At 41.0% G+C, this 26,621-nt stretch overlaps 1 protein-coding gene and 1 pseudogene across 1 annotated transcript in view; one reads left to right on the top strand and one right to left on the bottom strand.

The window, feature by feature from the left end:
- Positions 1–26,621, top strand: part of SV2C (synaptic vesicle glycoprotein 2C) — a 208,602-nt gene that overhangs the window by 31,041 nt on the left and 150,940 nt on the right. Inside the window, exon 2 of the mRNA XM_019641085.1 lies at positions 21,286–21,966. Within this exon, the coding sequence (XP_019496630.1) occupies positions 21,387–21,966 (580 nt within the window). The 5' untranslated portion in view covers positions 21,286–21,386. The remainder of the gene's footprint in view (positions 1–21,285; positions 21,967–26,621) is intronic.
- LOC109381936 (5'-AMP-activated protein kinase subunit gamma-1 pseudogene) lies at positions 10,711–11,297 on the bottom strand (annotated as a pseudogene).

The raw sequence follows: 26,621 nt of genomic DNA, 5'->3' as shown, positions 1-26,621 counted from the left end.
AAAAAAAAAATTATTGTCCAGAATCTGATCACTTCTTACCACCTCCCCTGCTGCCCTCCCCTGCCCGCACACACACACCTGTCTGAACCACCTGAATTACTGAAGTAGCTTGTCACCTGGTTTCTACTTCTACTTGTGCCTTCTAGGGTCCATCCTCAGCATAGCAGCCAGAGAAATCTCTTAAAAGGAAGTCAGATCATGTCCCTTCCCTGCTCACATTCCTGAAGTGGCTCCTCATTATACTCAGAGTAAAAGCCAAAGTCCTTACAAATGATTGCAAGGCTTTCCATTATGTGACCCCGTTACCTTTCTGGTCTCATCTCCTACTTGTCCCTTACATCACCCTCTTCCAAGCACACTGGCCTCCTTGCTGTTCCTCTAATATGCCAAGAATGATCCTGACTTGGGGATTTTGTTCTTTCTTTTCTGCCCTGAACATTCTTTCTGCATATATCCTCTAATGACACTCACCTCCATTGAGTCACTGCCCAAATCTCATCTCAGTAAGACCTACCTTAAATCCCCTAATTATTACTGCAACCTACACTTTCCCCACCCTCAATCCCCCTGCCTTTCTTTTTATAGCATAGATTATCTTCTTGTGATTTATTTTAGTACTCGTATGCGTATTGTGTTTCTCTCCATGCTAACATGAAAACTCCCCCAAGTCAGGGATCTAGTTTGTCATTGTTACATCCCAAGTGCCTAGAATAGTGCCTGACACATAGCAGAAAGACAATAAAGGTCTGCTGAATGTTAAAGGAATTAATGTATTCATAGATCACCAATAGAAGCTCAAGAAGTGTTCTACATAGTTGGGTTAAAGTCGACCACAAAAATGAGTACACAGAGGAATTAAATACTGCCAGAAATGACCATGTAATTCAATGGAAGTCAGAGCATGTCTGAAGAAAATCAGTAAGTGATGCAAAAATAATTAGCAAGTTTGGAAGTTGTCTGATTTGAGAAGAACAGAGTGTTGCAAACTGTGATGATTAAAAACTTTTTGCTTAATTTTCACAATTTGAGAGCAATGAGACCTGTTTCTTTTGTGAATGTTTAGTATACAGAAACACCTATCAGTATTTCTTTGACCTACACATATATTCCACTGAACATAGTTTAAGGAATGTAGCCATAAGGTAATGGACCAGCACAAAAGTGAGATTTTACACATAACACAATTTAGATATAACAAGCAAATAATACCTTATAGTTTTCAGATTATTTTCAATTACATTTTTATTTGATACTGTGTTTGGCAGTTAAGAATTGATTGCATAATATATATAAGGAGTATGTGAAGACCCATAAGGGAAGCAATTTTGTCAAAAAAATTAATTTTACAGTATTTGGTTAAGATCTGCCATTTACAAAGTTTAATTCTTGAAATAAGTAAAATATCTACAGATCCTTTAAACTTTACATTACACCTAAGTATGCAAAAACCACATTTTAAGAAAAGGTCACATTTAGTCTACACAACACAAAAGGCAAATATTGAAGATACTTGTTTTTCAAGATACTTTTTTGGAAGCATTTGTCTACAGTGAGCATAGAGAACCTTATTTTAGGGCCATTGACCCATGATTGGCAGAGGGTGAGAAGTCAACAGAAGATCATTTGATGTGAAACCAACTTAAGGAATTTTAAAAAGTATTTAGAAAGCACTTTTTAAAAATGCTTGCTTTTAAAAAAGTAATAACAAAAACATGGATTTAAACAATAATATGAAAATAATGAAGTAATGTCTGTTCTATAATGTGGCCAGTTAAAAGAGATAACATGGGAGTGATGTCCCCTATAAAGGGATAGAGGAATTAGTACAAAAGAATTTGGAAGAGTCACACAGGAAGGCAATGATAGGAATATGGGAGCAAAGAGACTGCAGTTCAGACACTAAGCTTATCAGAAATTAGAGTCATGGACAACATTTATAGAACTTGCTCTAAAGAATTGTTTTAATTTGTATATTTTTACATAAATATTTTAAGCACAAGTGTTCTTGAAATTATGTAATTCACTATACTATATTAGAGGGGAAAATACCTTTCTGTTCTGGAAAAATAATATATTTTATAGAGGAAAAAAATTTCATTGAATAACCTTTAGTATCATTTAACATTTTAGGACATAAAAGACTGTATTTTGGTTTCAAACTGAAGCTTTAAATTATCTGTTGCTACCTAGAGATCAAATGGAAGTAAAAAGTGAGTTCAGTATTCCCATCCTAAAACAAATAGAGAGAGCTTGTTAATTTGGTTAATTGTAGCGAAAAAAGAAAAACAAACAAAACTTGATTTGATTGTCTGGCATTGTGTAGACAAAGAGGTTGCATAACTAATGAGCTATGTATTTATGTTGTTTTCACCATAGTCCTGCTGATTTTTGAGGTGACGTGATTAGCCCAAGGTCCCCAGGTAGTAACTGGCAAAGTAGGAATGTGAGAGATGTGAGGCTATCTGACTTTCTTTTACTTTTGATGTCTTTGTGAATTTATGATTGTGGAACATATGAATTTATGATTTGCTGTCAAGCACTTGGAGGGGGAGACAAAAGAAGAATCTGTGTTCAAGAACTAATTTCCAAACCTTAATTACTTGCTGTATTATTACATATGATTTTAAAATATATGTAGGTTGCAAAGAAGGAGGAATGAAAAAAGGAGAAAAGGAAAGTGAGAGGGCTGTTTCATATGTGTTCATGAATATTCTATTTTTCTTCTATCTATTCTAATATCTTTAAAGGGCTAAACCTCTTGAGGTTCTAAGAATTGTGTGATTTACTAGGTTGAATGGACAGTACCTCTCTGAGACTTGAAATATCTGCAAACATCATTTTGGAGATCTGAGGGGGAATGATTACAGGAAAATACTAATGAAATGCATTATAACTCTTAAGTAGAATAAAATATGGGTTCATTTCATATACAATCAGTTTTCTAATTGAATGGGTGTTATGGCTTGAATTGCATCCCCCCAAAAGATATGGTCAAGCCCTAACCCATGCTACCTGTGAATGTGACCATTTGGAAAGAGGGTCTTTGAAGATGTAATCAAGATAAGGTCATTAGGATGGGGCCTAATATGTCTGGTGTCCTTATAAGAAGAGAGAAATTTAGACATAGACACACAGGGAAAATTCTATGTGATAACAGAGGCAGAGAGATTGGAATGCTGCAGCTGCTAGCAAAGTCATGCTAAGATTGATGACCATCCCACCATGTGAAGCGAGGAAGGGGCAAAGAAGGATTCTCTTCTACAGATTTTAAAGGAAGCATGGCTATGTTGACCCCTTGATTTCAGGTTTTTAGCCTCCAGAACTGAGACAATCGTTGTTTTATGCCACCTGGTTTGTGGCACTTTTCTCTCGCAGCACTAGGAAACTAGTATACTTCTGAACTTATTAGGTTTCATTGTCTTTAGTGGAGTCCTTCGGATTTTTTATAAATAATATTGTATAAGAAAACTAATACAATGGCTTGTGCCTATAAAATAGATATTTCAAGATACAGTGACTTAAGTCAATTCTGATTTTCCATAGAAATAGAATAACAGGGGTTGCATCTTGTTACCAACTGTCTTTCAGAGGAATGACTGCCCACAACAGCACTTTTAATCACCTAACAACTGTAAGTGGTGTCTCTGTACCAAATAGTGCAGCGTTTTCTAACATGTATGTCACAAAGGACTTACTTTTATGTTTCTTGAGATCTTTAGGAAGAGAATGCTGCTAGATAGGAGAGAAGCTCTGGGTGTTTGTCAAAACAGCTAGAAGGGCTAGCCTGGGGTGGAGGAGGTGGGTCAGAAGCAAAGGAGGCCCCTCTTCTGGAAATCCAGGGCATGGTGTATCACTGGTGGGCGTCTCTTCAGCTGTAGGAAGTGGAAGCTTGAATATCCTTGGCAATGCCGCATCAATAGAAATGCACTCAGGTAGAACTGCTATGTTTACATGCAAAGTTAGCAGGCAGAGTGTTCTCTCAAGCAAAGGCCTGTTTCTCAAGGAGCTTTTAATCTGATTCAGCTGACCCTGAGGGTTTGGGGAGTTAACATTTGGAAGTGAACTGTCCAGAGCAGTCCCATAAACCTCTGACTTGCTGTAACTGTGCTGATGGATTCTGGGCTGTGAGGCTGGTGTGCAGAAGTGAGCTATGGGGGCACGACCCAGCCTAGCAGCCTGCCAGCACCGATTTCCCCCAGAGCTCTATTGTTCTCAGTTTGCCTCCTTATGTGCATTTTATGGGGAAATTAGAAACTGAATTCTGGAAGCCAGGATGGGATGAAATGCATCAGAAAGCAGGCACAGTGTTGCCTACTTGCTGTAAAGATGTTAAGAACATGGATGTTTGAAGTCAGTTCAGTATGGCTGGCAGCTTGAAAGAGAACAGGATGCAGAGGCAGCAAGTCTTAGACTTGGATTCACATTTCTTAGAATTGGCCCTTTGTGACTCTGGGTCAGTCCCAACACATCCGTCAACCTCAACTTTTTTATCTATAAAATCAGCTCTAAGTACAAATGAGGATCAAATGAGATCATGTAGTGAAATTACTTTATAAATGTGAATATGTTATACAGATGACATGCCATAAATACATACTCCTGAACACCTGAGGGCTAGGAGTTGAATAGTGCCTGTATTGCAGTTTCTGTCTTATGACCAAGAGAGGAAGCATTTTAAGGGAGGGAAGAAGGAGAGAGGAGATAAGCCTGATAGATTCTGCTAACATTGAGAGAAGCTTTTAAATCATTAGAATGGAAAGCTCTCACTTAAGTAAAAAATTCAATTTAGAACAGATGAAACCATTTCCAGCCAGGAAGAAAATAGTCCATTTACTGCGCTTATTTGTTTGTTTGTTTTCTTCTCCCAGACATGTTGGGCTAGTCCTCCAAGCCCTGTTAAAGCCCAAGTCATTGGTCACTTCTGTAACGAGCCTTTTTTTTTTTTTAAAGATTTTTATTGGGTAGTTGGGGGATGGGAACAGTGCTGGGGAATTAGGGGAAGGGGAAAAGACAAATTGCTGTTGTTTTGTTCTTCAGTCTAGTTGTGGAGGATGTTGCTTCACTGGCCCAAGTTGGCACCATCATTGCGCTCTTCCCAGGCGAGGCACATCAGTCGCCGGCTTCTGGACGGCTGCTCACTGCGGCTGCTGGCTACACANNNNTGCCTGCTCCCAGGGAAGGATGCAAATGGTGACCAGCACCCTCACCATCAGAGCTGCAAGATGACCCTGGAGTAGAGGCCAAGGAGTGGAGAGGCCAGGCCAGCTCCTGGAGGACCTGTGGCCAAGACTCAGAGGGTCTGTAGCATGGCAGAGCTGGCGTGAGGCTAAGCCAGCAGGAGGAGGGCCACCTGACCTTGACCAAGCCAAAGGGAGCACTCCTGAGTCACATCAGCTTGTACCTCATAGCTCACTCTAAAGCTGTGCCAGCAAACACAGCAGACATCTTTGAAGGGGTCAGCAGAGTTCCCGGGGAGAACACAAAGAGGAGCCCATGGGGCCTCCCTAACCACCGTGAAGAATTTAAAGCTCAATTTGCACATACCCTAAAACAGTGTTTCAGGCCAAGTTTATCATTTTTCTGCATTGAGGGAAAATGCAAACATCAAAGAAAAATGAAAACCAATGAAGAAAATGATAAACATCGCCTTTTTTATATTTTATTTTATTTTATTTTTATCTATATGAGTACATCTATATAGAGGTGAGTAGAGAATTCTTAGGGAGGGCCCTGATCTTTTTTTTTTTTTTTAAAGATTTTTATTGGGGAGTTGGGGGTTGGGAACAGCGCTGGGGAATCGGGGGAAGGGGAACAGACAAATTACTGTCCTTTTGTTCTTCAGTTTAGCTGTGGAGGGCAGTGTCACTGGCCCTCATATGTAGGATCCGAACCGGGGCCCTCTGGTGTCCCAAGCCAGTTCTTAACCATCACGCCACTTGGCCGGCCCCGAAATGAGCCTTTTAAAGTCGGAATCACACACCTACTGGCAGCGCTTTAAAATAGAATCAACTGTAAGGCAGTCCACACTCAGCCTGCAGAGCGTCGTGCCTTCTGGCAGGCTGGTGGGAAGGACGCTTCCCTGCTGCTCCTGTCCTGGCCCTTCGCGTGTGCAGCATGCCCCGCTGTGTGCCATGCGTTCCAGCTAGCTGTCATGAGGCCAACATCCCACCAGAGAGTGACTTCAGAGGGAAAAGACTGCTCCTCTGTCTCACTGTTCGCCCACCCTACCCCTGTCCTAACCCACCCCTCAGTCTCTGCGTGCCGCAGGCACACGTAAACATGTACTGGAGTCAATGCTACCGCGGCCCAGAAGGTATTTTTTTAATGGCCCTTTGGATGATAGACTCCTTCACTGACTCTCTTTTTGATCTAGATCTGTGTTAAAGGAAGACACAAATAACTGCCTTATGACTAGAGCAAAGGTGATTAGTAATGATGAATAGTTGACAATGACTACTCATGAATTATGTGAGAGAGAGTAAAGTGAGGCCATTTCCAGGAAGGAAATGAATTTTGCTCCTCTCCCTCCCTTTCTCAGTATGTCCAGCAGCATATTTCCATTTGGAGAGTGACCTCTGGGTGGTTATAATTAGATCCCAGTGCCGCTGATGGAGACTGGAAGACAAGGACAAGCATCTTCCTGCAGACATGCTGGCCACAGAAGCCATGACAGCAGCAGTTTACTACCCCGTGATAGCATCAAACTTATTTGCCTCCCCAAGAAACCTCAAAATTAATGTGCTTTCCTGGGGTCATACTAAGAGGCAGTGTTCATTCTGCTCCTCCTATATGGTGGGAAGCATATTGATAACAAGAGAGGCCTCTTTCTTGAGGGAGGCTTCTCCTTGTTGGCAGCACTAGTAAACATGGTTTTACCCCCAGATGTGTCGCACCCGGGGTGAGGGTTCCACAACACTAGTCCTGAGAACGCTGGTTCTGGAAGATATTTGGGGCTGCAGGGTTAGATAAGTTTCTTCCTTCTTAGAGGAAAGATGCATACAATGCATGCTGGCATATCCAAGACTCTGAGAAGGCTTGTAAGAACAATTCAGGTTTGCTTAATTTAGTGTTCTGTGCAGTGATTTGTTTAACAAGTAATTTTAGACTGTGTCAGGAGTTCTTCTAGGGGCTGGGAATTTAGCCAAGAACAACAGGAGTTCCTTTTGTCATGGAGTATATACAAAGTCTGTAGGGAGAGTTAGATAATCAACAAAAAATATATAATATATTGTCAGATGGTGATAGATGATAAGAATAACAGCATAAAAGGTCGGAGCATGATGATGTGAGAGCACTGTCTTAGATAGTGTGGTCTAGGGCTCTGGGTGGAGGTGATATTTGAGAAGAGACCAGGAGGAAGTGAGAGAGGCCAGCAGTTATCTGGAGGAGGGGGGTGAGAGCATTCCAAGCAGAGAAAATAGCAAGTGCCAAGGTCCTGAGGCAGAATGTTTGGGATATTGGAGTAAGTTTAGGTTGAGTGGGGTGGGGGGTGAAAGATGCGACCGGAGAGGAGGTGGGCCAGGCCATGTAGGGACAAAGGGAGTGGGAAAGAAGCCCATGGAGGGTTCTTCCCACAGGAATATTTCCTGCCCTACCTTTGGGAAAGATTTCTCCGGTTGCTGTGTGGAGAAGAGCCTCTAAGAGGTAAAGGTAGAATCAGGAAGACCAGTGAGGAGGCCACTGCAGTGTCCAGGTGAGATGGGGTGGTGGCTGGGACCAGGTGATAGGCAGTGGAGATGGTGAGAAGGTGACAGGTGTATCCCATCTTATTTGTCCATAAATTCTTTTTGAGGAACACTTTTTAATATCCCTTGGGATGCATTTTAGAAAACACTTATATATAATTAGACGTCAATCATGTATTTCTGCCAATCATCAAGGTGCTTTTATACCTTCCTGTGCTAATTTATAGTGAATAAGTGTCAGAGAGGTGAGACACCAAAAAGCTAATGGAAAAAACTGAACATTGCAATTTTAGCAAGTATGGTCCAGGTTGAGTTTGACTATTGGTTCCAGAGGAGGCATTAGAAATCCATTTTTGTTTTTACTTTTGCTCTGGATCTGCATAGGTGCAGATATGCAAAAGACTCTTGCTATGATTTTTTTTTTAATTTAAACATATACTGTGTTTTTTCTATTGGTCTGTGAGTGCTTTACTTGTCCACCTTTTGCCTGGTAAACTCAGTTCAGACTCTACTCTATCCCGTAATGTCGTAATACCATGTGCCAGCACATAGCTCTTATCACACTGTAAGATAATCATCTGTTTAGTTGTTGGATGTTCCACTAAAAGGAAAATCCCTTGGTGGCCAGGACCTGTGCTTTGATTTATGTTTGCATAGAGTCTGGGCAGAGTCTACACCCCACTGTTGAGTAGGTGAAAAATAGCTGTTAGTTGAATGAGTGAATGAATGAGTGTCCAGGATTTCCTTAGGCACCAAGAATATGAGATGAACCAAAAACACACACAAAAAGGTGTCTGTTTTTAAAGAACTAGTAGTCTGGTGGTGGATGGATGAATTCTGACTTCCCTTGTGACTAGGGCTTTTGGCCCAGATCTGTCCTCATACACTGGTGGGATATTTAGTAGCCTACTTGGGATGATTGAAATAAAAAAAGTTCTTCCTGTCCTCCAGTATCTAACTTATCAGCCCAATGACTGAGCTTGAAATTCCACAATTTATACATTTCCTCAAGCAGAGGAATTAAAAGGGAAAAACCTCAGGGAAGGGTGGAATACTTTCAGAGCTCCTTTGTCACTTATTTATATGTTGTGTGTGAATTAGCTGAACAGCTCTTTTCACCAATGACAGTAAAGGAGAGGTTTTGTTGGGAAAGAGATGAGGGCACTTATTCTCCAATGGCCACCTGGGTCACACAGCAGAACATGGAACACCAAGCCAACGAACACTCCAGTTCTCTTGCTTTGTGGGTCATGCTATGGGGACTTGTAACCACTAAAACACCTTGGTCCCCAAGCTGCACCGGCGTTTAGCCCCAAAGTGCTGGTGGAGGCATTAAGGGAGTCTCTGATGCCTCCCTCCTAGAGGCCACCAAGCAATGGGAACAAGGAGCAGAACACCCCGGGGGGTCATGCTCTGGGGGGTTTAGCACCAGCTCGGAGTTGCTGAACTAAACAAAGGCAGCTGCTTTTGTAGCCATTGCCCTAGGAATCTTGTGAAATGAAATATTTACTAAGGAAAACATGGACAAAGCAGGAAAAAAATGTCATTTCCAGACATTAAAGGGAGAACAGTGCAAGCCTGAGGGGTGGGGGGATAAGGAGGTAGGGGTGGGGGGGGCAAGTAGTCCATTCCCTGGGCTTGCTGACATCCGAGAGAGTTAGTTAACTAAGGTCCAGGAGAAAGTGTTTTGCTGTTATCGATGTAATATAAGGGAAGCAGACTTGATCAATCTGGCTCTGCCTTTAAATTGCATTAAAACTCTGCTAGCATGCTAATCGCATTGCCTGAGTTGCAGACAAATAGGCAAGCTTCTTGGCGCTTTCCTCCCAGCTAAACCTCAGGGTGTGTATCTGAGCAACAGCTGCAAACACCCAGGGTAAGTCTTTTCAGAAAGAGGCTGCTGCTTCGTGACTCCCCAGCCTGCACTCCTGCTAGAGGGAAATTGCCAGCATTATCACTGCTAGACAATGGATTCTATGTATAAAGGATATTCTTCTATAATTTCAAGTAAACTAGCACTTACTGAGTAGGTACTATGTACCAAGTGTTATTTGATGTTATTTTATGTAATTCTCCCAAGAACACTTATTTTCCATGTTACAGATAATGCAATTGAGTATTGAAGGCCATAAATAACTTGGCTGGTGTCACAAAGTTAGTAAATGGCAAAAGCGATACTGGGACCCAGGTGTGTGTTTCTCACTAACAAGATCGCTGTTTCTGTCTAATCAGTTTGTTTTAATATGTCTAGGACACCTGTTTGCTCAAGGGGTGCTGTAGAGTTTCTCTGTAAATTTAGGAACGATTATGTGTTTGATCCCCTGAGATGGTGTATGGATTACATCACTCTTGTAACGTTCCATCTTTGGGTCTAAGTAATTGCCCAACACCAGCATTTGGCTCCATAGCCCACTTTCTCCCTTGTTTTGAAGAGGTTCCTGTCATTTTAATTAGGTTTGCCATGAAAAGCAGTCACTTCGGCTAACCACTCTGCCCTCCCCCCCACCAAGCCCACCCCCCTTCATATGCTTTCAGCACAGGAACCCAAAGGCCGTCCTCCCCATGATCCTCCCACACCCCATATGGGAAGAAGTGTCACTAATGGACTCAGCCTCCTCCATACAGCATGAAACGGATGAATAAAATATTTTTATGAAGAGTTTTGTTGTGCTGTTTCCTTAGGGTAGAGTCGGGACGGAGATAGAAGAAAAGGCTGGGTGAGGTCTGGGCTCTCTTAGGTCAGATTTGCCTAAAGGGCACAGAGTCCATAGTACACACACTGAACAGGGGCTAAGTCTAAGAGGACGGGGGCTAGGCTGGGCTGGGCTGAAAGTTCCTCATGTGTATGTGTGAGGATAGGACAGCTAAAAATCCATTCTCCTTCCTCCCTTCCCTACTCCCACATAGAAGGGTAGGGGCCTCCCGAGCAGGAAACAGTCATGATTCTTTCAAGGTTCCATCTGTGGCTTGCAGAGCGTTGGACAGCACTGAGTGGACATACTGCCCGGCGACCCCTTCCCCTGGCTCAGGGCTTCTCTCCTCCTGTGAGTACCAGGGCCCACAGGATGTTCGACAGTGATACAGTCCTTGACCACAGCATGCTCATCCATCACTGCAGGTCGGAGCACCTTTGCTGCCACCAGCCTGCTGCTGCTGGCCTCCAGAGCCTCACGCAGGCAGCCCTTGGGGACACCCTCCAAGCAATGTGATCGATGTTGCAGGGCTTTGGTCACAGACACATCTGGTTGTTACAGGTCTTTTCTGCTGCCAGGATGATAACATCCAGCTCGGAGCACATGTCCACCACATGCCCTTTCTCATCCACCACAGGCAGGGCCGAGACCTACTGCTGTACAAAAATGCCCAGAGCCACGTAGGTGGGGGGTGGGGGTGCGGACCATAGCAGTGTTGGCATAGGTGCTTGTCTGTAGCTCTTCCAGAGACTTAGACATGGACCCTGGCTCGGGGAACTCAGTGATAAACAGTGTGAGGAACTTGAGGATGAGCTTGTGGGTGAGGATGTACAAGGTGTTGCCCGATTCTGGATCCATGACTGGCAGCCTCTGGATCTTGTTTCAAATGAATGAAACAAGTGGCATTAGGCGAAATACAGACAAGAGTTTACATCATTACTATATAAAGCGCTCTTAAAATTCATTAAGAAAAAGACTGTTAGGTTCCTGTGGGTGCTTAACAAATTACTACACTGGGTGGCTTAAAGCAGAGAAATTCGCTCCCTCACATCTCAAGATGTCTCAGGGCTGCACGCACTCCCAAGGGGAGAACACTTCCTTGCCTCTTCCAGTTTCTGGTGGCTCTAGGCATCCCATGGCTTGTGACTGTAACTCTGGCTCCACATGGCCTTCTCCTCTCTGTCTGTGTCTTCTCTCTTCTGTCTCTTATAAGGGTACTTGCCATTGGATTTAGGGCCCACCCAGATAATCCACGGTGATCTCATCTCAAGATCTTCAACTTAACTACACCTTTTTCCAAATAAGGTCACATTCATAGGTTCTGGGGGTTAGGATGTGGATATATCTTTCTGGGGGCCACCATTAAATCCACTATAAACCTCAATGCAAAAATGGGCAAAGGATAAACAATTTTACAAGGAAAGGAATATTCAGTTTCACTAGCAATCACATGGAACTTAAAATGATAAAACACCATTTTTCTCTAATTTGCCAGAAACCTCAACTACTAATTTCTAGTATAGTGAGAACACAAGGAACTAGGGGTTGTCCTACATGCTTCTGAAAGTTATAAATTGCCACAACCTTTTTGAAAGACAATGTGATATTAGATATAAAAAACATTAAAACTAGGTTCCCCCTTTGACCCAAGGAATTCTCAGTAAGCACACACAAGGGTGTGTATCACCATATTATTAATAATACTAAAATAGCATAAACAACCTAAAAGTGAAGTGATAGGAGACAGATATAATGAATTACAGTATATCATAAATTAAAATGGTAGAAGAATATTTTAAAGCATGAGAAAAAGTCAATATAAAATATATGATTAAAGCAGGTTATAATAGTGCCAACCTCTGGGTCAAGGTGGTGGATTGAGCACATGCTAAACCCTATTCCACACACATGGGTAATATATCAAAATACTATTTAGATAATAAATAGCTAACTGCAGAAGAAAGAAATCCTTAGATGCTGGAAATGGAAAGGGAAGACATAGAAATGTGTGGGAGCTGACCCTGTGCCTTCCAAGTTATGACCAGGACATGGTCAGCAGGCAAGCCGGGAATCACACACTGCCCATTTCCACCTGGAAGAAAGCCCAAAACTGTCCACCGTAGACCAGGCTGGGAAAATGACACCCACCTGAGATGGAAATCCTGAGCCTACCAGTAGCTCTGTAAATATGGAAACCCAGAGCTGAGAAAAACTAGTTCAGACCTTTGTGAAACCTATGGGCATCCAACAGGGGGCAAAGTCAAACGCTACAGGAAACAAACTCTAAAGGGAAGTCTCTACAACTCCAGGTCCAAGCAGGAGAGGATTTCTATGGAACCATAGTTTTGAATTTTTTATCTGGCCTCAGGACTCATTTTCACCCTTAAAAATTGCTAGGAATAAAAAAGCTTTCCTTTTTTGTCGGTTTTATCTATTGATATTTACCATATTAGAAGTTAAAACTAAGAAACTTCTAAAACACAATAAACTACAAGGACACATCCCATTAACGATCCGAGTAATGATGTCACCACACATCTTGTAGCCTCTGGAAAATGACCACTATACATGCATGAAAAAAATGAGAGTGAAAAAAGTCAACTAACATCTTTCTATTGTTATGAAAATTATTTTGACCTCACAGGTTCCTTGAATGGTCTTGGGGGTGTTCTGGGGATCCCCAGACCACACCTTGAGAACCACTGCTTTGGAAGATATGCTCACAGCCAAGAATTACTAAACATGTAATAAAGTCCTATCTTCGAGATAGTCTACTAACCTAGTGAATGGGGAAGTTCACACCTGGAGGGATAGAGATAATAGAGTAATCTGAGAAGGGCTTCAAATCTAAATGTACAGGGAGACCTAAATTAATTATACGCTCAAGCATCTGCATAGCCTAAAGATTGAAAGTATAATTGTTCATTGTTAAGAGTGGGGATTTCTAGGTAATAGAAATACACTTGGGTTTTATTTTATTCTTTGTGACTTTCTGAATTTTCCAGTTATTTCTTAAGTATGTTGTAGTTTTGTAAACAGAAAGAATGTTGCTGTACTAAATTGAATTTGGATACTTCTTCAAAAGAATATTGCTCTCTTTGACTAACTTGAGAATATCCCCTCTTTAAAGAGGTCTATCACTTCTTGGCCTTTTGGCTAAGATCAAGTATAGTATCTGTTCTTGTGAGTTTAATATCTGATACGTCCTCTATCCGAGGACAATATATTAAATGGGTTTTTGGAATTAGGAGATGAAATAGGAGCTTGCTCTTGCACTCCACGCATTGACCTGGTAAGTACTTCCAGGAATGGTGCACCAAAAAAAAAAAAAAAAAAAGTCTAGGACCTTCACAAAAGTTCATATGTGTAAACAGGTTTGTTATTTGGATCCGGCCTTTAGATTTCACTAATGTGGAATTTGTAGAGATTTAGACAACTCTGAAGCCAGTTTACCCTGGCTTAGGAGAGCTGTTCTTCATAGAGCAAATTAATTGTGTCAAAATTGCATAAAAATAATGCTAATATACTTAAAATCAAATTTTTCAGGCTCTGGGAATGACTTATTACTCTAAAATATGCAGACTCTATTTTTGTAGCAAGCCTGTTTTAAAATCATAAGAGCTTACACTTTGAAAAGTTAATTTCAGTTTTGCATGGACTTTAAAGAAATACTGTATTGCATTTTAGAAATATTATTTTAATGTAGACTTTCTGCCTTTCGTCCTGCATCTCTCAATTAATTCTAATTAGTGAGTTTTATGGTATTTTATAATAGAGACATTAGAATTTTAAGGGATCTTGGCGTTTATCTTAATACAGTTTTCCCATATTGTATGAGGACTGCTCATTGGTGTCATGTTGAGGGTGGGGGCGTTCTTTTGTTAGGAAAGTTTGGGAAATGGTTGGGTAACCATTTAACCCGGTTCTTTACAACAGCTTTGCATTGTGACACTCCTAGAAAAGGATATATGAATTATAAGACAGAAATGTTGCAAATGTATTCAACCATAGAACTTTTTCCTCTCAGGGCACCTTGCAGGGACCAGGTGGTGCAGGTTGCACTTTGAGGAAATACTAATTTGGACAACTCCCTTGTGAAGAAAGTGGGGGTCAGAGTTTATGTTCTAGTAGGGAAGATCATCACATCATGGGTAACCATAAGGGAAGACATGATGGAATGCCAGGAGGAAACCAACTATGCTTACCTGGGAAGATGTGATTAGATTAGGCAAGAATGAAAGTAGATCACTTCATGAAAGAGGTGGCTTTTCAACTGCACCTTGGATAATGGGGATTCACACATAAATGGAAAGGTTTGGAGGACAAGAGGCATCCTTCAATGACAAAAGTCTGATGTCAAAGATTTGGACAGGCTGGGATGATGGATCGGTGCCTACTTTTTCATCTCAAAATGTGCTCTCCCTCCCTCCCAAAAGCTTGTTTGCAGAATGCTGTCTCACCGCAGATGTGGGGTTCTGCATTTTCACTCTGGTTGCCTTCCAATATTATCACTATTACACAAGGTTGGATTATATACTATAGCAACAGGCTATGTCCACCTTCTCAGCGTTTTGCTCTCTCGTGAGCCCGTCTCCACACCACCAAAGTCCAGAGCTCAGATATGCTGACCTTTCTTGTGGACATTTAATATAAGGTCCAGAGGTTTCAAACCTGTGCTGAATAAGCAATTCAACAAACGTTTCCTGCCAGAATTAGCACATTCATAATCTAGATGGTGTACTGCACCAAATCTCTTAGACTATGTTCTTTTAATAATCACTAGAGCATCTTACTGAATGTAAATTATGCCTCATTGAAATTGATTTTAAGCTTTTTTTTAAAAAAAAATCACCATTTTCAGACATATGTGAAACAGCCTTGAGGTATCTAGTTGTTTACAATCAGCCCTACTTGCAATGTGGGTGAAGAATATTAAATGTTGCCTCTGACATTAATCATAGATAAAAATGTATATCAGTTTGGAGTGATGCATTACAGTGTCCCTCAAAATATTTCTGGACTTACTGCAAATTTTAGATGTTCACTTCCTTGTCTTTTTGTTTTAATGAAGCCCTATTTTGTGACATTATTATAATGTTACATATGATTAGTCTTATGTTGTATCTCATAAGAGATGGAACGTGATATAGCTCTTATTGGGGTGGCTGGTGTGCTCTGCTATCGTCTTGACCAAAATTATACCGAACCAAGTTAAGGTGGACTGTTATTCCCCACCTCTCGGGTTTGCACTCAGATACAGGAATTTTCACTGCTCCCTAGGAGAGACAAATGTGGAAAACATGCTTGTAGCTTCTCTCTCACCCACCCATACACATCCCTCACTCCTCTCCAGCAAAGAAGGAGCGATTTCTCTGGTGAAATGGGGGAAAGCCCTGGGCCTGCTGGCCTCATCCCCAAGGGAGGTGCTTACTCGGGTCTGCTGTGTGCAGTGTAGAAAACTTCCTGGACAGACTTCCACCACAGGAAGGAGCTCTGCATGGTCCAGCATGCTGAACTGGGAAGAAAGTGTGGCATGAAGGATGAAGTGTGGGTACAATCCTCCATCAGCTGGCAATTGATTGCCATTTGTCTTCTGGGTTGGATATCTCCATCAGAGCTGAGCTTAGCAGGGGAAGAGGGTTGTTATACAGTGAGCCCCTTCCCCCGATCCCAACACACTAGAAATCTGCAAGTACTTTAGAGGACCCCTATATCCAGGCGTGGGAGGTGGGGGCTGTCTTCTACCACTATGTTCTTTGCTGTTTCAGTTTTCTATTTCCATCGCATGGTCCCATTTCTACTAAGAATAGATGTAGTAGGTAAGTGATTGGGCTGGGGAGTAGGATTGTCTAGGTTTGGGTTCTTACTGGGCAGGTTTCAGTTTCCCCATCTGTGAAAAGGGGATTTTAAAAGTACCCACTGCACATGACTGTTGTGAGAAATATTGTGCGGTAATACCTTGGAAGTGCTTTAGCACGTGGCCGAAATAATAGGCAATCTATTAGTATTGCTATCATGACTCTATGAGTACACAATGTCTTTAAAGCTTCATAAATACAGTTATTAAAATGGTGGACCCTCCCAGCATGCAGAAGATTCTAGCATGTTTTGAGGAGGAGGAGCTATCCAAGATTTTTAGTGTTGGTGCTTATGAGAGGTAAAGCCGAAGGAGGGACTGGAGGTTTGGGTACAGCATGGGGAAACTGAGAGAAACATCAGTGTGTGTGGGTGGGTGGGTGGTGGTAGTGGGGGGGGGTTTCCATGATGGGAACTAGTATGTGGTGTTAGTGGATCCATGCTATTTGGCATGAACCATCAAAGAAAAACTAAAAATCTCTTTTGCCAGAATAACTCTCATTTATGTGTATAATTTATTATTTGTGCACCGTGATTATGCATGTCGTTAAATATGTCACATAAACTTTGCTGTAAATATTATTTGGTTATAAAAGCCACCTCTATAAATATAGTTTTTAATCAGCTGTGGGTCCTACCACTTAGCATGATTGGCAGGGCATCTAAAAAAGTTTTATTAAATGCTATTGTAAGAGATACTGTTAATGTTCTGCCTCCATACTCTTGGATACCATTCATGGGCTGTCTCCGAGCTCTCTTCCCCTGGCTTCTGTGTGCCTTTGCTCTCACCAGCCCGCACCTGCACCTCTTCAGAGGACTGACTGTAGGGTGCTGGAACAGCTTTGCCTTTTGGTGCAGAGAGCTAGAAGCGCCTATGGTCCATCCTCGCTCTGGGGGACCCTTAGTCAGCAATGGACAGTGCGAGAGAATGAAAGCCCAGTACCTTTGTCTGAGTGGGAATAACTCTGAGGCATAAGCTACGTTCCTGAGTCATCAGGAGTGGTACCTGAGGATCAGGCTGAAGCTCACCCAATGGGACTCTGTCTAAAATTGCAATCTTGCTTCAATTGTCCCCCCCCCCCATTACCTGCTTCCTCCACTCCTTCACTGGTTCTTCTTTAATAAATGATTCACTCCTGATTCCTCATTACAGGGGCTGCTTCTGGGGAATTCTAAGTAAACACACTTAATATATGTCGAAATCTTCCCTGGACACAGTGTAAACACCAGCTCATTTAATCCTCACCATGCTGGAAGGTAGTTATCATTGTCTTTATTTCGTGGGGAAGGATGCCGGCTCAAATAAGTGAGAAGGGGCAGCGTGCACTTCACGGAGGTGGTTAGAGGTTCGTTAGAGGTTAAAGCTCTGCCTGCTTTCCTGCCCTCCTGGCCCACTGACATCTTATGTAACATGACTATCTTTCGAAGTACAGCTAGCGTCCTGGGGGAGTTTATCTGAACACACAAGACCATGTTTTGCAATTATTTGCATAAAGCCTGACACTGATGAAATATATAATAATTCTCTTTATTTCAGAACCTACAAGACAATTAAGCAAAGAGACTATAAAACCATCTTTATATAGAAAACATGAGTTACCAGAGTGAGTAGGAAGAACATTACTGAATTTAATAAGACTTCAGTGAGAGGACTGTGTGGGGCAGATGAGGATAAGGCACGAGCCTTTGGGGTCAGACGCGTGATTCCCAGCATCTCCTCTGGCAAGCTTTGTGACCTTGGACTAGTTACATAATCTCGCTAAACCTTAATGTTCTCACCTGTAAAATGGACACTATAACATCCATTTGTAAGGTTGAAGGAAGGATTGAATACAAGATAAAATAGTTATAATAGAACTATTTAAAGTTTTTAGCCCAGTGCCTGGCATAGAGTAAGTACTAAATCTAACCATTTCTTTATTAAAATGGTGCCTGGCACATATAATGTGGTATATCTCAGTAACTCCCCCCAAAACAGAGGTCTGTTGTTGTCGGCATGGATGATGCAATGAGCAGCTGCTCCTGGACCCCCTCACAGGCTGCACCTGGTGTGCAGGCCACACCTTGACAACTGCTGCTTTCCTGTAGGCATGATCTTCCCACTCAGGTACCAATCTGCCATTTTCCTGGTGATCTCTGGAACGAGCCAAGCGTTTTTGCATTTTTCCATCTTCCAGACAGAAGAATAGCGATAGAATACAACTCTGCCCCCTGAACAATCCACCCACTAGCCAAGCATCTTGAATAGTTTCCAAGATTGCTTAGGAAAACTGATACAGACTTGTTTTCCTGTCTAACATTTTATTTGGGGACCATTGTAGATTCACATGCCATTATAAGGAACTATATGGATTCCTTTATAGCCTTCACCCAGTTTTCTCCAGTGGCGACATCTACAGACATCTTGATTTTACACAGAAGTTTTGAATAAGTGCTTATACCTGCCCTTATTTATGCAAAAACACCAAAAACTCTGCTTGCTTTAGTGAAACTACAAACCCAGTCTCTTCTGTCAAGAATCTGAAAATCAACTAGAGCCTCTAGGTCAGCATGAGGAACCTCGAGTCAAAAAGAGAACTTATAGGGCCGGCCGAGTGGCTCAGTCAGTTAACAGCTAGCTTAAGAGTGCGAACTCTGAGCGACAGGGTCACTGGTTCAATTCCCGGCCCGAATTGAGTTGCTGCTGAGCTGCCAACAGGTGGCAGGATGACTCAGCTAAAAAAAAAAAAAGAAAACAACAACAAAAAAGAGAACTTATATTTACATATTCCTTGTTTTGTCCCAGAATTAAAACTAAAACTTTTATAAGAAGCATTTTTCAAAACCGAAATGTGTAATTGTAAAATTCTTTCATATCTTTTCATTGCTTATGTGATTAAATTATTTAGGGAGTTAGAATTATTTCCCCTCATAACTATGATGTACAAGACACCAGGCCCGTTTTCTGCCTAGGGGTGGCTCCCCCAGAAGGACCATTTTGGGAATGAGAGTCCCTTAAAGCATGTGGTAAGAAAATTAGTGGCTGAGGACAAAGGCAGAAAAGCCAAATGGAGTCCATTTTTTGACTATTTATTAGGAAAAGCTATAATATTTCAGAAGCTTTCCATGACTAGCAGACACTGGCATTCCCAGCATGGCGCTTTCCGCTTGCTCAGGCTCTGTCCACTCGCACACTTGCCAGTCTTCAGATTTTACTCCATGGTGTTTCCGGTGCTGTGTGCAGTGTCTGACATCAATTTATGCATAGCAGAGCAGTTGACTTTGTTTATTGTGTGAAATGTCTTAATTTTGCTTTTCATTCTCAAAGTAGGAATCTCCATCTCCAACATTGTTTATCATCATTCTCCCTTCTTTTTTTTCTTGCCTCCTCCTTGAGTTTTTGAGCACTCTACCTTCAACCTCTTTTATTACTGCCATCCCATCTTTTCCTACTCTCCTCCCGGATCCTCCCATCTCTCCCTTCTTCTGCCTCCCAGCTCTCCCAAAAGAAAGAAGAAGGACAACAAACAGAAAAATCCTTTGTTAAGACACTTGGCAAAGAGCCTTGTAATCATATATCTCATGATTAATTTCGTTTTGTCATCTTCCGAAACACAGGCCTGTATAGAGCCATGCTTCTGCTTTGCCTACAGGGCACTTATAGATGTTCAGTGGAAACGCCGTACAGTCCATTTATAAATGAACATCTTTTTGTCGTTATTGCTGGGTTTGTTTGTGATGTCTGAATGCACAGTTCAAATGTATTTTTGTAAATAGCCTTCCCACGTATTTTATACTGGGTACAAAAGGAAAACATAAAAATGACCATTATATAAACCACTGTTTGGAATGCTACCACAGCGTCAGGCTTGGGGATTAATGATGGAAGAGAATGACTTTTTTACCGTTTTATTAGCTATGTGCATGGGTGAGCCTGACACTGGCTCACTTGGGCCACCAGAAGAGACAGCTTAGGGGACAAGTGAAAGATCGGTTACCATGAAGTAAGCCTGAATGGAATGAGTGAAGACCTAGGGGGCTGTCAGAGAGAACAAAAAACAAATGATGGGTCAGGGTGACTGCTGACTCTGGTATCTAAGAAAGCGGTTAACTGGAGTTGCAGCAGGACAAGGAATGGGGGTGCGGGTGGAGAGAGAGAGAGAGAGAGAGAGAGAGAGAGAGAGAGAGAGAGAGGGAGAGAGGGAGGGAGGGAGAATGTGTGTGTTGGGGGGAGGGGTGTGCAGAAATAAAGATGGTAGACACCAAGCCTGGAGTATTTACAGGGTGTGGTTGTGAAGGGACATTGTGTGTAGCTTACCTGCCCCTGCTGGCATGGGTATGGTTTCTGAAAGGGCAGATCCCCCACTAAACAAGCCAAATGTTCTAATTCAAGGATGATCAAAGGCATCTGTGAAATCATTTGAGAAATTTCCTACAGATACGATTGCTGTACTGGGGAAAATGCTCATTGTCAGTTCTGGGTGCCATGTGAGTCTCTGTTATCATTTATAGCAAGGACATGCAATCAAAGTAGAGGGGAGATTCATTTTACAAATATATATAGTTTGATAGCACTGTTTATAGGGCTACTTGCCTGCTTTTCTTGTTTTGTTTTGTTTTTAATGTGAGGAAATAAGGTCAGACAGGACTCCTCATATTCTGGTTTAGCCTTGGTAATTGTATATATGTCTGTGAGCAGTATTATTTTTCTCAGTCAGGATGTACTTTTGTATCACTTTCAAAATGTGTTGGATGTAGTTTTAAAGGTGCCAGACATCATGTTTTATTCTCAGGGTAATGCTTGTACATTGTATGCAAAGTTATCCAACAGTCAGTGTTCCTTAAAAACAAAACAACAATAATAATAACAATAAAAATCTAAACACTTCCCATGCTGACCACTTGAGCAGACAACCAGCTTCTGCTGTGCATGTGTACAGTGATATCAAAGAAAGGAAAAGGTAATTCTGTGTCTTAGTCTGAGGGGCAGTGACAAGACATCAAGAAATAGATGATGAAAAAGATATAAAAAGGAAAAATAACTATCTCCTGTGGTTTTTCTTTTTTTGCAGTTCCGTTTTGAACCCCAAGTGGATGATGCTGTTAGGACTGAACGATTGACCAGAGTCTGTGCAAAATTCCCACCTATTCATTGGCCATCAGTTGAGAGAAGATGGAAGACTCTTACAAGGATAGGACTTCACTGGTGAAGGGTGCCAAGGACATTGCCAAAGAGGTGAAGAAAAAGACAGTGAAGAAGGTGAATCAAGCAGTGGACCGGGCCCAGGATGAATACACCCAGAGGTCCTACAGTCGGTTTCAGGACGAAGAAGAGGACGATGACTATTACCCGCCTGGAGAAACCTATGATGGGGGCGCCAATGATGATGAAGGCTCCAGTGAAGCTACCGAAGGTCATGATGAAGACGATGAAATCTACGAAGGGGAGTATCAGGGCATCCCCAGTGTGAACCAAGGGAAAGACAGCATTGTGTCAGTGGGGCAGCCCAAGGGTGATGAGTACAAGGACCGCCAGGAGCTGGAGTCAGAGAGGAAAGCTGATGAGGAAGAACTAGCCCAGCAGTATGAGCTGATAATCCAAGAGTGTGGTCATGGCCGCTTTCAATGGGCTCTTTTCTTTGTCCTGGGCATGGCCCTTATGGCGGACGGTGTAGAGGTGTTTGTAGTTGGCTTCGTGTTGCCCAGCGCTGAGACAGACTTATGCATACCAAATTCAGGATCCGGATGGCTAGGTGAGTACATCATATCAGAGAGACAAATTCTGAAATTGGTTTAGTTGTTGAGCACGGTTAACAAATAGAATACCTATTTTTCATCTAGAACACTGCATTTTGTTCCAACACTTTATTATGAAAAAATTTTAAACATACAAAGGAATTAAAAGAGTTGTACAGTGATTCCCATATATATCCACCACTTAGATTTTAGAGTTAATGTTTATTTTATTTATCACCTATCTGTCTGTCTATCTGCCTACCTATCTTTCTATCCATCTACCAATCCAACTTATATTTTTATGCATTTCAAGTTAGAGCAATATATTTTAACTTATATTATTTTGTTACATTAGTTTATCTTTTATTAACTTCCAAAAATATGCTCTTGGAAGCTAATTAAACTATTATATGAAACTTATTTGACATTTTTGTAAGTACAGTGGTTAATTTTATGGAATTCTGACAGATTCTGAATTTCAAATTTTATGTATAATACTATGGTTAAAATACTTTTGGAACCCTGTTAATTTTTGGTTTTCCTATAATCTACATGTATGTTTGCTTGTTTATTTTCTTCAGTTAGCCTTATTCATAGGTTTTTCTCTACATGACTTTTTCAAAGTTCTTACCTTTGTGCCTAAACTGGAAAAACTTCATTTCCTCGTAGGATCTAAAAATACTTCAAATTATATTAGTAGTTAAATTATATGTGTTAAAAATAACATGACTTCCCTATAAAGTATCTAGATAGCAGGTTTGAATTTTGTTTTAAAGTTGCCATGCACTCAAGGTTCATATGGTTATAAAGCTGTAGTTAATATTCCCACTTATTTCCCTTGTGTAGTGAATATAAGAAGGCCAAGAAACATGCACATAGTGGAATATCCCCAATAACTTAAGTGAGTTTCAAACGCTGGGTACATTGTCATGAGGACGTTCAAACCGCTTTTGCTAAGCATACCTCAGAGAACATGTTTATGTACATATTAAATCTTTATGTGTTCCAGAATCTGTGAGAGTAAGAATACCTGTTATCTCTATTTCCAAGGGACTTTTTAAAACTAAAGCTTGGAAAACAAAATTATACAACTCTTTTTTTGTGAAAACCTAGTCACTTTATTAAATAATGTTATAAGCATGGATGCTTAGAAATTTTCTATGTGACAACACAGAAATTTGCTCTGTGACAACACAAGAGAGATGGCCATGAATGAGAAAAGGATTTACATCTCATCCCTGTACCATTTGTTTCTTTTATATGAGCCACTCCTGGTATTTGTTGCTTTGATTGCCTAAAGGAAAGAGATGGATCCATGAAAGCGGACTGTGAGGGGGGGAGCGGGGAGAGTGGGGCCATGTTTTGCATGGTTTTTGCTGATAGACTCACTTGTACATTCAACCATCAAAATGCAGAGTATGGTTTGGAGGAGAGTTCTTAGTCATGTGTCCAGTTTATCATATCAACACATCTGTTTCGTATCTAGCACTGTGCTTTTTTTCCTTTGGAGAGCAAGTATTCCCACTCTAAAAATCAAAATATTAAGACTTTGCTAAAGGAATATATCAGCAGAATTTGTTTTAAATTAAAGTTTATTGGGGTGACAATGGTTCCTAAAGTTACATAGGTTTCAAGTGTACAATTTTGTAATACATCATCTATACATCACATTGTGTGTTCACCACCCAGAGTCAGTTCTCCTTCCATCACCATGTATTTGATCCTGTTTACCCCCATCAACCAGTCCCCTCCCCCCTTCCCCTCTGGTAACCACTAGACTATTGTCTGTGTCTATGAGTTTTTGTTTCCTTCTTTGTTTGTCTTGTTTCTTTGTTGCTTTCAGTTTTATAACCCACATATCAATGAAATCATATGGTTCTCGACTTTTTCTATCTGACTTATTTAGCTTAGCATAATAATCTCAAGTCCATCCATGTTGTCACAAATGGCACTGTTGTCAGCTGAATATTTTAAGAGGATAGATCCTTAGAAATACATCTACACACATATTTAATAATTGCAGGTTTAAATTTAGAACCCAAATCTTTTCATGGTGTGATCCAAGCTTTTAGATTGGAAACATTTCAGAAAAATCTAAGCCGAGCCTGCCCTTGTGCCTTTATCTTCTCCGTGCTGAATGGAAGCCCAGTACCACACGTGGTTCTCTTATCTGTCTGTCCTATAAACCTGTCCACCCATGATGAGGCCTCACATCCCCAGGTGGCATTCAGAAGTGTAGATAATGTTGTGGAACCATTGGAGCACAGATAGTTTCATGTCTCCACAAACGTTGCCTGCTTTAGTGAATTAAAAATGTGTCCCTGGGAGTGCACGTTTTCGCACCACGCTGTGAATCCACAACAGAAGCATCTTAATGGTTTCATAACTGTGCCTTCTAGACTTGCATTTCAATTATTTTGCCATTGTAATTTCACTGATAATTGCATACTCACCAAGTCCTTTTTAGACAAGCATTTAAATTGTTTTGTCATTTTCATTTCATCAAATAATAGCTTTGTAATGTAATTACCACACTAAGTCATAGCCATGAGATCAAAATGCAAGAAGGAAAGAGGCATGACCCATGTTTGGTGGCATTTTTGAGGATATAGATTTGCAAAATCTATACAAAATCTATACTGTGCTACTAAGCATTGTGTCATTTTCCTCAAGGCAGACCAGGAACAAAAAACATGAACCAATTTATGCTTTCATTATTTGGGAGAGAAATCTTCTCTTTGTGTTTGCTAGAAGATGGATGTAGGTAGCTAAGGGCACATCGTGTGTCACATGTCTGTGTGTATGGTCTATGTGCCTCTATAACATCTTTAATTGCCTTGGAGGAAAAAGTAAATATTTAATTGTCTAATGATCTGCTCTTTGAGGGAATAAGTGCTGTCACTTTAAGATAATCCATTCTCTATTGACGAAGTCTATTTACTGAGCACTTATTATGTGCAAAGCACAGTGTTACCATGGAGAATAATATGACAAAATAAGGCAAGGATTCTGTATCCAAGGAAATTATACTCTAGTGTGAAGAAATCACAAATGTCTGCAGATTGGGTTTTTCCAGCAGTGTACAAAAATGACATCGCTGTTATCTGTATTTTAGAAAGCCACCACCTCTGGCAGAGTGTGGGAGGTGAGTGAGATGGGAGAGAGAGACTTAAAAACTCAAATGGACATCCCATCTGCAGTACATACTAGTACATTTCCCATATTGACTAGAGTTGATTGGCATATTGGGCAAAAACAGAGATAGACAAGAACATGAAAGTATCAAGTAGAATATATTTGTACATATGAGTAGAATTTCACTTGATTTTTTTTTCATTTTTAGAAGCTCTTGAATGTTTTAAAAAATATTTCTAAATAATTCTATAATAAATATAGATTTTAATGAATTTAGGATATATTTTTGGCTAGAAATGGAGCAGTGATTTTCATTTTACTCAGTACTTTGCTATCAAGCATATGAAGTTAGACTATTTGGCATTCCTGTATTTTTCATTGACAACTATAATGTTCATTCAGCAAAAATTTATCGAACACCTACTATGTGACAAGCACTGTTTTAGACTCTAGAGCTACAATTGGAAATAAAAAAGAAAATCTCTCTTTCTATAGTTTTTACCTAAATGGTGGCATTTTTCAGTACAGAATTTGTTCATATTCTCTTTCCCCCACCCCCTTAACTTTGTTTGCCATTTATAGAAAGGGTAGTTTCCTTGAAGACTAAGCCACATGGATATGACCTGAACCACCATACCTAATTTCTCTTTCTCTATCCCTTCATATGCACCTTTATTCCTTTAGGTATTAAAAGAACTATTTTGCTGGAATTTCTAGCTGCTTTCTCTCTAGCTGTCTGTTTTTTTTTTTAAACCAGCTTCAAGTTTCTGAGATCCCCTTTCTTTTGTCCCATTGACTGTTGTTTGCCACTAGACTGCAAGCAGAGTTCAGTGACCTGTTCGCTGTGCACTGAGCCAGACTTTTTCAGGTGTGTATGACACCTGCTCAGCACTGCCAGGTATAGCCCAGCATATCTAAGCTGATAACAAAGAGTGTTGCAGAGTTTTTCCTCTTTTAACTTTATTCCAAGATTTTGATCATTTGGCATCTGGGTGTGCTCTAAATGTTAAAATCCTAAACGTGTACCCTGCAGGTTTCAGGGTCAGCAGCTCTGCAGCCTGCCCAATCTCTTTGTCCTTGACCATCTATCTGCCTTGGTATCTCAGAGGGAGCTTTGATCTCCATTCTGGATGTGCCCTCTGGCTCTGTTTAGCCTCTTGGCTGTCTCAGTGATCTTAATGGGAATTAGAAAGTTATTGGCTCCTAGAGAACATCCTGTCCACCAACACTAGCAAAATCTTATTTGGATTCATTATTGCTAAATTGGAGAAGACGACTCAATAATTCATCGCCATTGTCTTCCCGGATCTTACTTCCTCTAGTCTTTCACATTCTCGTAAGAGAAGAGAGGTTTCTGACATCCGAATGGAGTTGGGTCAAGTAGCCTGAGAAGATGCCTCCATCCACAGAGTCTGTGATCCATTTTCACAGGACAGGAATGAACAAACTCCCACATTCCTGAAACCTGCCAATAAATAGCATTCTGGAACCATACAAGTATGATAATAAATGCCCTACTGTCACCCAGAGGGTCACT

The sequence above is a fragment of the Hipposideros armiger genome, unplaced genomic scaffold (genome assembly GCF_001890085.2).
Source record: "Hipposideros armiger isolate ML-2016 unplaced genomic scaffold, ASM189008v1 scaffold_55, whole genome shotgun sequence".
Classification (NCBI taxonomy): domain Eukaryota; kingdom Metazoa; phylum Chordata; class Mammalia; order Chiroptera; family Hipposideridae; genus Hipposideros; species Hipposideros armiger.
This window is presented reverse-complemented; position numbering and strand designations above follow the sequence as displayed.